Source organism: Hyperolius riggenbachi, chromosome 7 (assembly GCF_040937935.1).
Source record: "Hyperolius riggenbachi isolate aHypRig1 chromosome 7, aHypRig1.pri, whole genome shotgun sequence".
NCBI classification, from domain to species: domain Eukaryota; kingdom Metazoa; phylum Chordata; class Amphibia; order Anura; family Hyperoliidae; genus Hyperolius; species Hyperolius riggenbachi.
The window spans coordinates 74,197,358-74,213,843 of record NC_090652.1 but is presented as its reverse complement, the minus strand read 5'-3'; the positions used below and the strand labels follow the sequence as shown (position 1 = coordinate 74,213,843).

General features: G+C 47.5%; 1 protein-coding gene across 1 annotated transcript in view; it reads left to right on the top strand.

Annotated features, from left to right (window-relative positions):
• The first annotated feature begins 27 nt into the window (after window positions 1–27).
• RNF40 (ring finger protein 40) overlaps window positions 28–16,486 on the top strand; it is a 27,893-nt gene continuing 11,434 nt past the window's right edge. Inside the window, exons 1-10 of the mRNA XM_068244119.1 lie at window positions 28–128; window positions 3,406–3,577; window positions 3,703–3,870; window positions 5,061–5,217; window positions 7,801–8,040; window positions 10,139–10,257; window positions 11,412–11,558; window positions 12,787–12,861; window positions 13,994–14,113; window positions 14,472–14,651. Coding sequence (XP_068100220.1) covers window positions 3,446–3,577; window positions 3,703–3,870; window positions 5,061–5,217; window positions 7,801–8,040; window positions 10,139–10,257; window positions 11,412–11,558; window positions 12,787–12,861; window positions 13,994–14,113; window positions 14,472–14,651 — 1,338 coding nt within the window. The 5' untranslated portion in view covers window positions 28–128; window positions 3,406–3,445. The remainder of the gene's footprint in view (window positions 129–3,405; window positions 3,578–3,702; window positions 3,871–5,060; window positions 5,218–7,800; window positions 8,041–10,138; window positions 10,258–11,411; window positions 11,559–12,786; window positions 12,862–13,993; window positions 14,114–14,471; window positions 14,652–16,486) is intronic.

Sequence of the window (16,486 nt, the reverse complement as noted above, 5' to 3'; positions counted from 1 at the left end):
GCTGCATGACATCCTTTCTACCAATAGCATCGCAGGGCTGACAGCAGGAGGTGACGTCAGCTTCGTATGCGTCTGTGTCGCAAGTGCGGCTTGTAGAAGGGACTTCCGGCTGCAAGATGGCGGAGAATGTAAGAGGGACCGATAGGCAGATAGATGGAGGGGGAGGGGAGAGGCCGCAGCTAGAACTGCAGAGACGGGCAGAGGGTCGAGGTGGAATGGCAGAGATGGGGAGAGGGTGGAGATGGCATGAGAAATGACAGAGATGAGAGGCCAGATATAGCAATGATAGAGGCAGGGATGGACAGGAGGTGCAATAATATTGACTTGGAGAGACTGGAGTTAGAATGACAGGGAAGGAAAGAGACCAGAGGTGGAATAAAATAAATGGAATGACAGAAGTGTTGGAGAGGTCAGAGGTGAAATAACAGAGAGCAGGACAGGATGGAATGAAAAATGACAGTGAAGAGAGGAGGACAGAGATTGGAATGACAGAGACTGGGAAAGGCAGTGACGGGGAAGAACTGGATGTGGGATTGACAGAGACAGGGAAGGACTGGATGTGGGAATGACAGAGACAGGGATGGAATGGATGTGGGAATGACAGAGACAGGGATGGAATGGATGTGGGAATGACAGAGACAGGGAAGGAATGGATGTGGGAATGACAGAGACAGGGAAGGAATGGATGTGGGAATGACAGAGACAGGGAAGGAATGGATGTGGGAATGACAGGGAAGTAATGGATGTGAGAATGACAGGGAAGTAATGGATGTGAGAATGACAGAGACAGGGAAGGACTGGATGTGGAAATGACAGAGAGTGGGAAGGACTGGATGTGGAAATGACAGAGACAGGGTAGGACTGGATGTGGAAATGACAGAGACAGGGAAGGACTGGATGTGGAAATGACAGAGAAAGGGAAGGACTGGATGTGGAAATGACAGAGACAGGGTAGGAATGGATGTGGGAATGACAGGGAAGGAATGGATGTGGGAATGACAGAGAAGGACTGGATGTGGGAATTACAGAGACAGGGAAGGAATAGATGTGGGAATTACAGAGACAGGGAAGGACTGGGTGTGGGAATGACAGGGAAGGACTGGATGTGGGAATGACAGGGAAGGAATGGATGTGGGAATGACAGGGAAGGAATGGATGTGGGAATGACAGAGAAGGACTGGATGTGGGAATGACAGAGACAGGGAAGGACTGGATGTGGGAATGACAGAGACAGGGAAGGAGTGGATGTGGGAATGACAGAGACAGGGAAGGACTGGATGTGGGAATGACAGAGACAGGGAAGGGCTGGATGTGGGAATGACAGAGACAGGGAAGGACTGGATGTGGGAATGACAGAGACAGGGAAGGACTGGATGTGGGAATGACAGAGACAGGGAAGGAATGGATGTGGGAATGACAGAGACAGGGAAGGAATGGATGTGGGAATGACAGAGACAGGGAAGGAATGGATGTGGGAATGACAGAGACAGGAAAGGAATGGATGTGGCAATGACAGAGACAGGGAAGGAATGGATGTGGGAATGACAGGGAAGGGATGGCTCTGTGAATGACAGAGACAGGGAAGGAATGGCTCTGAGAATGACTGACAGAGACAGGGAAGGAATGGATCTGAGAATGACAGAGACAGGGAAGGAATGGATCTGAGAATGACAGAGACAGGGAAGGAATGGATCTGAGAATGACAGACAGGGAAGGAATGGATCTGAGAATGACAGACAGGGAAGGAATGGATCTGAGAATGACAGAGACAGGGAAGGAATGGATCTGAGAATGACAGACATGGAGGGGCTGGAGGTGGAAATGACAGATCTGGAGAGGGTGGAGATGGAATGATGGAGAGGCCAGATGTTTAATAACAGACAGTGAAAGGCTGGAGGTGGGAGTACATATGAAAACGGCACCGATAGACTTGGGCGCAGGATACAGCCGGTATATGGCTGATCCTGCTTCTGGACAAGTCCGGGCCATGTTAATTACTATTCCCCCTCCAGGCCTTCATGGATGGTGGGGAATGATATAATTAGGCTGAATAATTGTGTTTTTTCAGCAACTTCGGCTCCGTCTTCTGACAGCACCAACATTACTCACTGAGCGTCGCTGTAAAATGATTCCCATTATAGTTGCTGCGCGCAAATGGAGCAGCGCCAAAAAGTACTGCTCCGGGAGGTGGAATGATAGAGGGAGAAACCAGAGATAGCAAGACTGACACTGTGAAAGGCCAGAAGTGGAATAACAGAGATAGGGAGAGGCCGGAGGAGGGAAGGGCTGGAGCTGGAAGTGACAAAGATGGGGAGAGGACAGAGGTGGAAATGACAGAGACCAGAGTGGATTGACAGAGACTGGGAGAGGATGAAGGTAGAATAAAAGAGAAGGTGAGAGGCCGGAGTGACAGGAAAAGGCTGGAGGTGGAATGACAGATATTGCGAAAAGCTGGATGGAGTGATGGGAAGGCTGGAGGTGGAATGACAGAGACCGGGAGAGGTGGAGTGACAGCAAAAGGCTTGAGATGAAATGACAGAAATGGGGAGAGTCTGGAGGTGGAATGGTGTTCAGAGTCTAAAGGTGGAATGACAGATATTGACAGAGGCTCAATGGAGTGACAGGGAAAAGCTGGAGGTGGAGATGATGACAACCGGGGAGGCCAGAGATGGAGTGACAAATCCTGGGAGAGATTGGATGGAGTGACAGGGAAAGGCTGGAGGTAGAATGACAGAAGTGAGCGAAAGAGTGAGGTGGGGATGATGGAGAAAGTGGAGGCTGGAGGTATGATTACTGAGCCCATGAGAAACGTGAGTTAGACAATGGCTATCATTCATAAAGCATTTCCGCATGCGGAAATGCTGAAAACAGCTCACTTTATCGACCTCTTAGCAAAGTCTCCATTCATAAAGGCTCTTTCCGCATGCAAAGCTGACATTTCCGAGCAGAGCGATAAATCGCCGCCTTGTGCGGTGATTATCATAAAAATGTAACAAACTGTCAATTCATAAAGATTACCGCAAGCGGTATGAGGAGGCGGAATACCGCCCCCTCTGATGTGGCGATAACAATGTTAAGTTAATGGAGACACAGACCTCCCAGGCAGCTGCAGTAGAGCGGAACACGGAGAAATGTATCAACTCTGCAGCTTCTCCTGTTTCCGCAAGCCTACCGCCAGCCTAGTTCAGGAAATCTCCGCACTCCTATCGCAACTGTATCCTTTTCTATGAATGCCCACACAGAAGTCTAAAATACCGGCAGCGGTGTTTTTCCGCACTGAGTCTCATTACCGACAACACCTTTATAAATGATACCCAATGTGTACTTTTTAGGAAGTGAGGTGGTTGGTTGAAATGAATAGTTTTGCTGACTACCTTATATTGTTTTTGCATGTGTTTTTCAAAGGTTTTCAGCTTGTGAACAGTGCCATTAATTTGCCATCGCCATGTCTGGGGCCGGCAGTAAGAGATCGGCGGGGGATCCTGGTGCTGGACCATCGGAGAAGAAATCCAACCATGAGGAAAAGACCCAGACCACGCTAATTGAGCCCATCCGCTTAGGGGGCATCTGCTCCACGGTGAGTGCATGTGCTCTCTATTGACCAGGCAGTACTAGAGCTTTATATGGTTGAGTGCTGTGCACAAAACGGGTGTTGTTTAATGAGCATACTATAATGTTGCCACTGTGATTGCCTCACCACAGGAGGAGATGGACATGAAGGTCCTGCAGTTTAAGAATAAAAAGCTGGCTGAGCGGCTGGAGCAACGCCAGGGCTTTGAAGATGAACTTAGAGAGAAGATTGAGAAACTGGAGAAGAGACAAGCTACTGATGATGCCACACTTCTTATAGTTAATCGTTACTGGAGTCGGGTGAGAGCAGGAGAACATCGAATGCTTTCGTTAGTTATTGTGGAGTCCAGTGCTGCCACTAACCGTGGTGGAATCTTTAACTGGTTTCAATCATTAGGTTGTGGTGGAGTAGTTCGATGCTTTCATTGGTCTGTGTGGAGGAGCTAGGTGACTCCATTTTTCACATGAAGGAGAAGGATGCTTCCAATGGTCACACATAGAGATAGTCAATGAGCTGCCAATAATTCCAGTTTCCATAAAAATTGGATGCAACTTGAGGTTGGGCCAGTCATATGCACTTCTTGTCGACTTTGAGTGGGCCAGTTCTAAGCTGCATACAGTTTGCTTTACATTTGTGTGGAAGCTGTAATTAGCATCTCATTGGCCATCTGTGATCACATGCTACAGTCACGTAATTCTGTTTGTCATGCAAGAGTTGGGTGCTTCTGTTGGTTATTTGAAGGTGTTTGGTGATTCCATCTTTCATGGGAGGGGGCAGCCTGATTCTATTTTATATTTGGAACCGTCTGGTGCCTCCCCCAGTCACGTGAAGGAGGAGTCTGGTGCCTCTCCCAGTCACGTGAAGGAGGAGTCTAGTGCCTCCCCCAGTCACGTGAAGGAGGAGTCTGGTGCCTCCCCCAGTCACGTGAAGGAGGAGTCTGGTGCCTCCCCCAGTCACGTGAAGGAGGAGTCTGGTGCCTCCCCCAGTCACGTGAAGGAGGAGTCTGGTGCCTCCCCCAGTCACGTGAAGGAGGAGTCTGGTGCCTCCCCCAGTCACGTGAAGGAGGAGTCTGGTGCCTCCCCCAGTCACGTGAAGGAGGAGTCTGGAACGTCCGTTTGCTTATTACTTGTTCATTCTCTGACTCCTGCTAAATTGGTCTGCACAGTGATTTCACTGTACTGTCTCTAATAAGAGCTGATTCACACTGCAAGAGCTGTTTGTAAGCGCTTGTGATTTTAAAAGCTTTCGCTAAAGTAATGCTATGCGTGTGTTCTCACTTGAGCGATGTGATTTTATAAAAATCACCCATAGGATCAGCAAGAGTTTTTTAAATCTCTTGCACTTAAAAAATCTCTGGTATTGTGTACCCAGCTTTTACAGTCCATATTTTTGTATCCAGAGATAGGTGCATGTAGCTGTTGCTGTTATGTACTTGAGTCCACCACTTTCAGCTGATGGCTTTTCTCCTTCCCCCCCCCCCCCCCGGCAGCTGGATGAGAATGTACAGCTGTTATTGAAGCGATCTGACAGTGAGCCAGCTACCCAGCCTGCAGCTCCTGAGGTCCCCTTGGAGGAGAATGCTGAGCCTATGGAGACAGAGAGCAGAACGGAAGCTCCAGCAGCACCGGAGGGTGTGGACAGTAAAGGTGATGAACTGTTACATGGTGTATGTTAATGTTGGCGGGGAGGAGTGAATGACACTAGAGGGCCCAAGACACTGGGGGTCACATAAACATGTGGGGTGTGGAGGCTTAAAGAGGAAATGTAGTGAAAATGAATGACTTTATCGCTGGTGGTGACATCTTTAGTTCTGCCAGGTGATCTGTACGGAATGTTCATTACTGAGAGTTCAATGCACAGAGGGAGATATTGCTTACTTGGCAGTTGGAAATAGCTATTATTTCCCACAGTGCAATGAGGTTCACACAGCAAACTGTCAGGACCATGGTCATGACATCACACTGTGGGAGGGGTTTCACCACAGTATCAGCCCTTCTGATGATCTATTCGAGAAAAGATAAAGATTTCTTGTTGGAAAGGAGGTATCAACCAATGATTCGGATGAAGTTCAACCCTGAGTTACGGTTTCTGTTTAAATGCTAATAGGTGGCATTTGATATGAATAAGGGTCAATATACACTAGGTTGGATGTAGCTTGAGCAGTAGTATGTATAAGCTGAGGGTGAAAAAACCTTTGATGGGGCTGGGAGTATGGCTGAAAGATAAATCGAATTTAAACCGAAATCGTGATCACCAAGATAACAATTTCAGAATCGTCAAAGTGGCAATTATCGTGATCATGTCATTTCCACATGGGGGAAGTTTGTATAAGTGGCTTAAACTTTCCCAAAGTCCAGGCGCGTGCGCCCCGCAGCATTGGACATACCTTCCACATAGTTCCAACGCTGTCCATCCTCTATCACCGTCTGCCAGCTCTTGTGCTTGCCAAAACTCCAGGTTCCTGTATGTCACATGACATACAGGAAGTATTCTGTGCATTAGAGCCTGCAAGAGGTAAAGTGGATAGACGGGCATCGCTGGACCGTGCTGGAAGCTATGTACAGAAGTGATGCAGCTTTGGGGACAGAGGAGGCACAGAGAGAGACAGAGAGAGACAGAGAGAACCAGAGCGGCACAGAGACACAAATGGAGCAAAAGAGGGACAGGGGGAACAAGGGGGGGGGGGGGGGGCAAAGCTTGATTTGAAGGAAATCATGAATCGAATTGAAATCGCAATTTCAGACTGAAATCGCTCAATTCTTTTTCCTAAAATCATTCAGGCCTAGCTGGGAGGACATTTCTGCTTTCCTTCTGTTGATCATTATTCACTATGGGAGAACTCGTCCTGGGAACTTATTGTTGCCAGACTGACTTTTCTCTGATTATAAAGATATTTTTTTTTTTTTTTGTGACAGGAGGTCATCTCTGAGCTCCTTCTGCTGATAATTAATCAGGGTGGATGAATATACCATGCATGCCACTGATGCCAACAGATGGTCATTGAGGTGCCATTAATTTTGGCTTACATGCAAATTTAACATAATACACTTCAGTTGATTTTGATTGGCCTATTTCCAAATTGCATTCAATCTGCATTACATTTTCTTGCAAGATGGAATAATTATCATCCCATTGACCATCTCTACTGGTGACAGCAGGAGATCACTGTTCTCTCTCTGCTGACGTTCAGGGTGTGGTAAATCCACATGCATGTTACTAGTGAAAGAAGTACGTCTCTAGCCTCCCTCTGCTGAATATTATTCAGGCTATGGGAAATCTGCATGATTGTCACTGGTAAAAGGAGGTTGCCTCTAGCCCCAGTCTGCTAAATATCCTTCAGGATATGGGAACTCTTCATGCATGTTACAGATGATAGGAGCTATTCTCTAGCCTTTTTCTGCTGATTATCCTTCAGGGTATTGGAAATCTGCATCCATGTTACTGGTGATAGGAGGTTGCCTCTAGCCTCCCTCTGCTAAATATTATTCAGGGTGTGGGAACTCTACATGTATGTTACTGGTGATAGGAGGTTGCCTCTAGCCTCCCTCTGCTGAATATTATTCAGGGTGTGGGAAATCTACATGTATGTTACTGGTGATAGGAGGTTGCCTCTAGCCTCCCTCTGCTAAATATTATTCAGGGTGTGGGAAATCTACATGTATGTTACTGGTGATATGAGGTTGCCTCTAGCCTCCCTCTGCTGAATATTATTCAGGGTGTGGGAAATCTACATGTATGTTACTGGTGATAGGAGGTTGCCTCTAGCCTCCCTCTGCTAAATATCATTCAGGATATGGGAAATCTACATGCACATTACTGGTGATAGGAGCTTGTCTCTGGCCTCCCTCCTTTCTGTAAGGAGGAAGAAGGGCCTAAAAGCAGCTTTATAATGCTGAATACGCACCGTGAGTTTCCGCGTCGCACGTGTCCGTCGATACGCGTCGATTCTATTATTTCCGAGCATTTCCGAGCGCATTTCGATTATTTTTAGGTCGAATGCCATGTAAAGTATGGCAAATTGACATAACGATCCATCAAACCGCGAGTCGGACATGTCGGAAATAATCGAATCGACGGACGCATCGAACTCGGAAACGCATGGTGTGTATCCAGCATAAAGGAGACATCATGCCTATTTTCCATAGAAGGTGAAATAATGTTCCATTCTTTTTATTATGATACAGGAAAGACCATGCAAAGGGCTATTCTTATTTTCTTTCCTTCTCCAGAAACTCCAGCACCACCCTCTGCCCCTCCGGCTGCACCTCCAGCCCCAGAAACCCCTGGAAGTCTCCCAGAATCCTTTCTTACCTTTCTGACCACACTGGCCTGCTGTACTGCGGAGGAGGTGGAACTTCAGCTGCACGAGCGCATGGAGTTCAGCAAGAAAGCTGTTTCCTGGGTGCTGCGTAACTCCCACAAGCTGCACCGGCGAATGCAGGACCTCTGCCATCATATCAGCACTGGGCGTAAGAGCACTTCCTGTCACATCCTTGTGTTTCCTCTCCTCAGTCATACAGTGTTCTCATTCTGTCTATAATCCAACATGTTGCTGTACGGGGCACAGTTATGGTTGTTATGAATAAACATGCTGTTGCTTAAAATATCTTTACTCCTCCGGTCCTTCTCTGTTGCCCCAGGAATACTCCCTTCCTGCCCATCCTAAGCTAAACAGAACCCGACTTCTTCCTGGAGCTCCACCTACTCCAGTCATCCTCACAACAACAACAATAGCCAAAAATAGTGCTGAATTAGTTGGATGGCAAGAATGGGCGCGGCAGAGAAGTCAGGACATACATATAGTGTGGGTGTTGGGATTATGGAAAGTACATTCACAAACCTCAGAGAACAGCATTCTGGCAGTTTTATTGGCCTGGTCCAGAGGAGGATTAAAATGAAATGGAGCCCAAGGCAAGGTTGTAGTTTTAGCCGGAAAAGGAAAAAAGGGCGCAGAAGCACTTGCGGGAAAAAATGGCGCCGCCATAGGCACCTATTATACAAGCTGTGATTTGCGGCAAAGAAGGAAATTCAGGCACCGAGACTTGCCGATATGCAAATTACATAGCAGATGCAGAGTGGCGGGGCAGTAGGTTGGGGTTAGGAGGGGGTGGGAGATTAAATGTTAGGCACCACCTGGTGGGGATTTAGGGTTATGCACCGGTAGGAGAAGGTGTTGGGGTTAGGCATTGGTAGAGGGAGGTCTTTGGGTAAAGCATCGGTAGAGGGACGTCTTGGGATTAGGCATTGGTAGAGGGAGGTCTTAGGGTTAGGCATCGGTAGAGGGAGGAGTTAAGATTAGGCTTCGGTAGAGGGGGGTCTTAGGGTTAGGCATCAGTAGAGGAAGACCTTAGGGTTAGGCATCGGTAGAGGGAGGTCTTAGGGTTAGGCATCGGTAGAGGGAGGTCTTAGGGTTAGGCATCGGTAGAGGGAGGTTTTAGGGTTGGGCATCGGTAGAGGGAGGTTTTAGGGTTAGGCATCGGTAGAGGGAGGTCTTAGGGTTAGGCATCAGTGGAGGGAGGTGTTAGGATTAGGCATTGGTAGAGGGAGGTCTTGGGGTTAGGCATCGGTAGAGGGAGGTGTTAGGATTAGGCATTGGTAGAGGGAGGTCTTAGGGTTAGGCATGAGTAGAGGGAAGGGTTAGGCATTGGTAGAGGGAGGTCTTGGGGTTAGGCATTGGTAGAGGGAGGTCTTAGGGTTAGTCATCGGTAGAGGGAGGTCTTAGGGTTAGGCATCGGTAGAGGGAGGTCTTAGGGTTAGGCATCGGTAGAGGGAGGTCTTAGGGTTAGGCATCGGTAGAGGGAGGTCTTAGGGTTAGGGATCGGTAGAGGGAGGTCTTAGGGTTAGGCATCGGTAGAGGGAGTTCTTACGTTTAGGCATCGGTAGAGGGAGGTGTTAGGCTTAGGCATCGGTAGAGGTAGATCTTAGGGTTAGGCATCGGTAGAGGGGAGGTCTTAGGGTTAGGCATCAGTAGAGGAAGGTCTTAGGGTTAGACATCGGTAGAGTGAGGTCTTGGGGTTAGGCATCGGTAGAGGGAAGTCTTGGGGTTAGGCATCGGTAGAGGGAAGTCTTGGGGTTAGGCATCGGTAGAGGGAAGTCTTAGGGTTAGGCATCAGTAGAGGAAGGCCCTAGGGTTAGGCATCGGTAGAGGGAGGTCTTAAGGTTAGGCATCAGTAGAGGAAGGGTTATGCATTGGTAGAGGGATGTGTTAGGGTTAAGCATCGGTAGAAGGAGGTCTTGGGGTTAGGCATCGGTAGAGGGAGGTCTTTGGGTTAAGCATCGGTAGAAGAGGGCCTTGGGGTTAGGCATCAGTACAGGGAGGTCTTGGGGTTAGGCATCGGTAGAGGGAGGTCTTAGGGTTAGGCATCAGTAGAGAAAGGCCGTAGGGTTAGGCATCGGTAGAGGGAGGTCTTGGGGTTAGGCCCTTTTAGACCCTAAAATCCGGAAATAATAACGCCAGGGAGGTTAAGGACTGGAGTTAGACAGCTCTGTGCTAGAAGTTGAAAATGAAATGCCTCGGCTTATGTCTTGGGATTGGGAAGATCTCCATGTTGTTTATCTTGTCGGCAGAGTTTGAACAGTTGGATGAATCACTGCGTAGTTTGAACCAGGATCTGATCACCGAGAACCACAGATTGCGGGATCTGGCCACTGTGCTGCAGGAGAAACATCATCGCATTTCTGTACAGGTAAGGTGGCTGCTACAAATAGAACATTGCCGATCTGTGTCCATCACATTCCAGAGAGAGCCTAAGGCCATGTGGCCAGTGTACACAGGACTGCAGTGATATGTAATGATCTGCTGATACACCAGACCCACCACTACGGAAGCCAGTGTAGATGAGTTCAGGCCACAACTCTTCAGGAGTCTTTGTCAACTGCAGCTTCCTTCTTATATTTGGATTGCTTGGGAGTTCATTGCTGTTGAACCCTATAATGTGTCAAGTTCCATACCTATGCTTAAAGAGGACTCTTCTACAGGAGAGAATGGAAACACAGAAAAACCCACCCTGTATGCATTTAGGGAAAACAGCTTGTTTAATTCTCACTTATCTGGAAGTAATGAGCCACTGTAATTTGAGCTGTCATCTCTGTCTGATATATACAGTGGGTGTGCCGTTCAGATGTGCTATATGCAAACAAAGGAGTTTAACCCTTTCTGTGCTCCCAGCAAACCAGGAAGTAACTACACTGTAGCATCTCTGAGGAGCTCTATAAGCTGTAACATGGAAATGTTTTTCTCGAAAGGTTATTATGCTGTTGCTCATCTTTTAGAACAGAGAGGAACACCTGCGTTTAGGTCCGCTTTAATGTTTCCTGTGTACAGCAGGATAAGGAATGTGTGTAGAAATCCCTGTTGTGTCTTTTTTCTCTTGTCTCTAGCACCATAAGCTGCAGCATCGCATCAATGGTGGAGAGGGGGAGTGAAACTTTAGTTTCCTTTGCATAGTGCCTACTAGTGGGTTGTATTATCTCCTCTGCTGCACGGTACGGACTTTCATTTCTCCAGCACCATAAGCCACAGGTCCATATCCGGGGTGAAGATCACTGCTATGTCTCCACTTCTGTGTCCAGCACCATAGACTGCAGGATCACATCAGTGGTAGAGGCGGGGTAGAGCCACTTCTATTTCCAGTATAGGTCTGTAATGCCTCCTCTGGAGCAAAATGGTGTACCGTTCACTGCTTTCTCCTCTCCAGCCACCACATGAGTAAAGAGGCAGCCGTGTCACCTCTGTTTTGTCCTCTTAGTGCTCAGTATTGGACTGTAATGTCTCCTCAGCTTGCAAGACAGGGACCCAGGAGTTAGTTACTGCTATGTGTGTGTTCTTCCTTCTCTTCAGCACCATGAGCTGCAGGACCGCGTCATCTCTTCAGAGACCAAAGTGTCAGAGATGGAGAGAAGTATAGAGGATCTGCAGTGGGACATTGAGAAACTGCGAAAACACGAGCAGAAGCTGAACCGGCACTTAGCTGAAGCTCTGGAGCAGGTGAGTGACTGGTAAAGGTGGTGGGGTAAGCATAATAATTTGCATTGGGTAAGCATAATGTCTGCAGAAAGTAGGTAACTGACAATCTCTGGGGTAAGTAGAGTGTGTGAAGCAGGTGCCGTGACCAGCTTAGACACTGGATCAAGGGAGGCAAATGGTGGAAGCTCTAATCTACTCAGCTTTGGGCCTGGAATTAGAGGCTCTGGACTGGGAAGGTGGTCAGTGGAGGCTCTGGAGTGGGAAGGTGGTCAGTGCAGGCTCTAGAGTGGGAATGTGGTAAGTGGAGGCTCTGGAGTGGGAATGTGGTAAGTGGAGGCTCTGGATTGGGAAGGTGGACAGTGCAGGCTCTGTAGTGGGAAGGTGGACAGTGCAGGCTCTGTAGTGGGAAGGTGGACAGTGCAGGCTCTGTAGTGGGAAGGTGGACAGTGCAGGGCCTGGAGTGAGAAGGTGGACAGTCCAGGGCCTGTAGTGGGGAGGTGGATAGTGCGGGCTCTGGAGTGGGAAGGTGGACAGTGCGGGCTCTGGAGTGGGAAGGTGGACAGTGCGGGCTCTGGAGTGGGAAGGTGGACAGTGCAGGCTTTGTAGTGGGAAGGTGGACAGTGGAGGCTCTGTAGTGGGAAGGTGGACAGTGCGGGCTCTGGAGTGGGAAGGTGGACTGTGCGGGCTCTGGAGTTGGAAGGTGGACAGTGCGGGCTCTGTAGTGGGAAGGTGGACAGTGCAGGCTCTGGAGTTGGAAGGTGGACAGTGCGGGCTCTGGAGTGGGAAGGTGGACAGTGCAGGCTCTGGAGTGGGAAGGTGGACAGTGCAGGCTCTGGAGTGGGAAGGTGGACAGTGCGGGCTCTGGAGTTGGAAGGTGGACAGTGCGGGCTCTGTAGTGGGAAGGTGGACAGTGCAGGCTCTGGAGTTGGAAGGTGGACAGTGCGGGCTCTGGAGTGGGAAGGTGGACAGTGCAGGCTCTGGAGTGGGAAGGTGGACAGTGCAGGCTCTGGAGTAGGAAGGTGGACAGTGCGGGCTCTGGAGTGGGAAGGTGGACAGTGCGGGCTCTGGAGTTGGAAGGTGGACAGTGCGGGCTCTGGAGTTGGAAGGTGGACAGTGCGGGCTCTGGATTGGGAAGGTGGACAGTGCAGGCTCTGGAGTGTGGAAGTTGACTGGTAGAGGAGATAGGCACAGTCTGTATTTTTATGACTGCTCATGTTGCCATCATACTCATGCGTTTCTTTTCCACCAGCTGAATTCTGGGTATCACGCTTCAGGAAGTTCTGGAGGTTTCCAGGGAGGGCAGACGACACTTACTGTGCAGAAGGTAACATACCGCTTGTTTCGCTATTGTGTTTTACCACTTCATCAGTGAACAAAGTGCTCAAAGAGAAAGGTTGTGTTGGTGTAACCATCACCATCCTCCTGATAAAATGAAGGGGGAGGGTACATTGTTGCAATAGCAACAACCTTTCCAATAGGATGAAAGGAAGAGCGAGTGAATGGTTTGAAAATCTTACACCCCTTCCTATGGGGTGAAATGGCCTCCAGTAGCGTGACTGGCTCTAGGAACCAAACCCCCCTTCAGTAGATTGAAGAGGAGAGTGGTGGATGAGTGGCTGTAAGAGCCACACTCCCTACAATGGAATGAAGGGGATGTCAGTGAGAGGCAGTCAGAGCCAAACTACCCCCAGCAGAGTAAATGAAAGCAGGGGTGAGTGGCTGTGGAGAAATGGCTGGAAGAGCAACTTCCACTTTATTAGAACCAATAGAATAGAGGGAAGGAGAGGAGGATATGAGGCTGAATAGCCACGCCCCCTCCAGTAAACTAGGGTGGAGTGAGGATGGGTGACTAACGGCCTCACTGCCCTCTGTAGAATGAAAGGGGAGGGAGGGTGAATTGCTGTAATAACTACAACAATAAAATGGGAGTGTTGTTTTACTTCCTTTTACTTTCCTGTTGCTTCGGCCTCCCCTTTTTTCTGTAAAGGAATACCGAGGTGATATGTGACATGAGATAGTGCCAGGCACACAAATAACTATGCTGTGTTCCTTTTTCTTGTCTCTGCCTGAAAGAGTTTAACGTCAGTTATGTAAGTGGCAGAACCGGTCTGAGTCAGACTACAGTGTGACCCTCACTGATAAGAAATTACAACTATAAAACACTTTCCTAGCAGAAAATGGCTTCTGAGAGAAGGAAAGAGATAAAAAGGGTCAATAGTTCATAGATACTTCAATGAATGTGTCCTTGAGCAAAAGCAATAAAATAGTAAAAACTTAAAAAGTAGATTTAAATATAAAATAAAACTGTGGAATATCTTAAAAAGTCATTTTCAGGAGAAGCAGGATAGATACAATTGTCTATTTCATTAGTTTATTTTCACCTTGGGTGTCCTTTAATCTTGCTATCCCTGCACCTGAGGTAGTTACAGCAAGTTTTTATTATGTTTTGTGCCCAGTTTGAGATGCTGAATGCAGAGCTGGAGCAGAACCAGGAGCTGGCTAACAGTCGGATGTGCGAGCTGGAGAAGCTGCAGAATGAGCTACAGGCCGCTGTCCGCCTCAAGGAGAAGCTGAAGGTATGCGCTGGTGTAGTGAGTGGTGCCTGGAGTCAGGCGGGGCTCACACTGATCAGTGCGCAAAACTGACTTTTTTTGTGTGTTTGAATGCAAATTTTGTGCACACAGCTAATCTAAGTCAATGGGAATACACATGCAATGTGCAAATTTATGCTGCAAGATGTATGTATGTTTTTTTTTTCGTGCATTTAAAAATGTGAACGCAATTTTGCACATTTTAGTACGGTACATTGACTTTAGATGGTTGGCAAAAGCATTTTCCTACGTTCGTAATTTATACACATATAATAAGTGGGAGCCCTGCCTCCCTGGTATTTGGGGACCTCGGAGTTATCATTTGTGGTGTGTTGCCTTCCAGCTAGATCTTCGCACCCTCCCTGAGGAGGCCGTGAGAGGTACCCAGGACTTCCGATGCCTCCAGTCTCAGTTCTCGCTGCTTTACAATGAATCGCTGCAGGTGAAGACACAGCTGGATGAGGCCCGAGCGCTTCTGCTCAGCACCAAGAACAGCCACCTGCGGCAGATTGAGCGGATGGAGGTCAGTGCTAAGCCTGTTCACGTGAATAAAAAAAAAACTGATCAAAGTATACCTGAGGCAACATGTGACATGATGAGATAAACATATTAATAATCAGGCTGTTTTTTTTTTTTTTTTTTTTGCTGCCTGACAGAGTTGATTTTCAGGCATGCAATTGACAGCTGCTGTCTTGTCAATACTTTGTCAGGAATATAGTAAGCCTCAGGGCTCATTTCCACTATAGCGAATCCGCATGCGGATTCGCACAGCCAATACAAGTGGATGGGCCTGTTTCCACTTGTGCGTTGTGCAGAGAGTTTTTGTGTGCGGGGAAACTCTGCACGGCAGAGCTGTCAGAATTCGCTCCCCGCACACCGCTAAGCGAATTGCATACAATGTATCTAATAGGGAAATCTCATGCGGTTTTGGCATGCGTTTTTCCCCGCGATTTCGCATGCGATTTCGCATAGGAGGTAATGTTAATTTACAAAGGCAGTGACATGGTTAAAATCGCCCACCTTCTAACCTATGCGGAAAAAACGCATGCAAAATCGCACCCGCATGCGATTTCGTCTGCGGTGATTTCCCGGCGATTCCGCACCGCACAAGTGGAAGTGCAGCCTCACTGATGAGCAAGTTACCACCATAAAAGTTTTCCTGGCAGAATACAGCTTCTGAGGACTGGGGAGAGATAGAAATGGTCAATAGTTCTTGTATTTTCCCTTTGGAACACTTAATAGGCTGCCACTGAGCAGAAACAATAAAGTATTCAATCTACTTTGTAAATGTTTAAAAATAAAATAAACCCCTGGGATATCTAAAAAAAAAACAAAACACATTTTTTGGGAGTAGGAGGGTAAATACAATTGTTTATCCCATCCGCTTATTTTCACCTCAGGTTCACTTGGGATGAAATTCCATATTAACTGAAAAAATTAACATAAACCATCCATTAAGAAATTACTTTTTTTAGCTTGCCTATCATGTTTTTAGTGTTCATTGTCAGATTTACGAGAAATGTGATAGGACAAAATTCCCAGGTAATCCTCCCACAGCACCCCAAGAGATGACCTGAATGCAACACAACTGGACAGGACCACACATCTAAAAGAATTTGCATTTCTGCTGGTCTCTATCTTTTCACTTCGATGCCAAAAGTGACATCACTTCTGCCTTTTTATTTATTTATTTATTTTTTTTTTTACCCAGCTCAGTGTTAATTTACTGCTCATATTACAGATTATTGTCCCTCCCACAGCAAACATCACCTAGATAACAGGCTTATATCACTGTTTAAACTCTTCAAAGGGAGGGGGATTCAATTGCCTTCTGATCATAGTGTCCTTATTTTATCTGAAATGGGAAGTTTCTAGGATTTGCATTATGAGATAAGATCGTTGCTGTAGTAAAAATAAAAACTAATAAAAACTTCTCACCATCCTGTTGGCACTGCACAGTTCACCAAATGCACACAGACCAGGAAAAAACTAGGGGACACATAGGGACCTATTTAAAGAGAATCTGTATTGTTAAAATCGCACAAAAGTAAACATACCAGTGCGTTAGGGGACATCTCCTATTACCCTCTGTCACAATTTCGCCGCTCCTCGCCGCATAAAAGTGGTTAAAAACAGTTTTAAAAAGTTTGTTTATAAACAAACAAAATGGCCACCAAAACAGGAAGTAGGTTGGTGTACAGTATGTCCACACACAGAAAATACATTCATACACAAGCAGGCTGTATACACCCTTCCTTTTGAATCTCAAGAGATCATTTGTGTGTTTCTTTCCCCCCGCATCTCTCATGCACTGAAGGTCAGGCTGCTCGTTTCTTCCTGCAAACAGCTTTGCCCTTG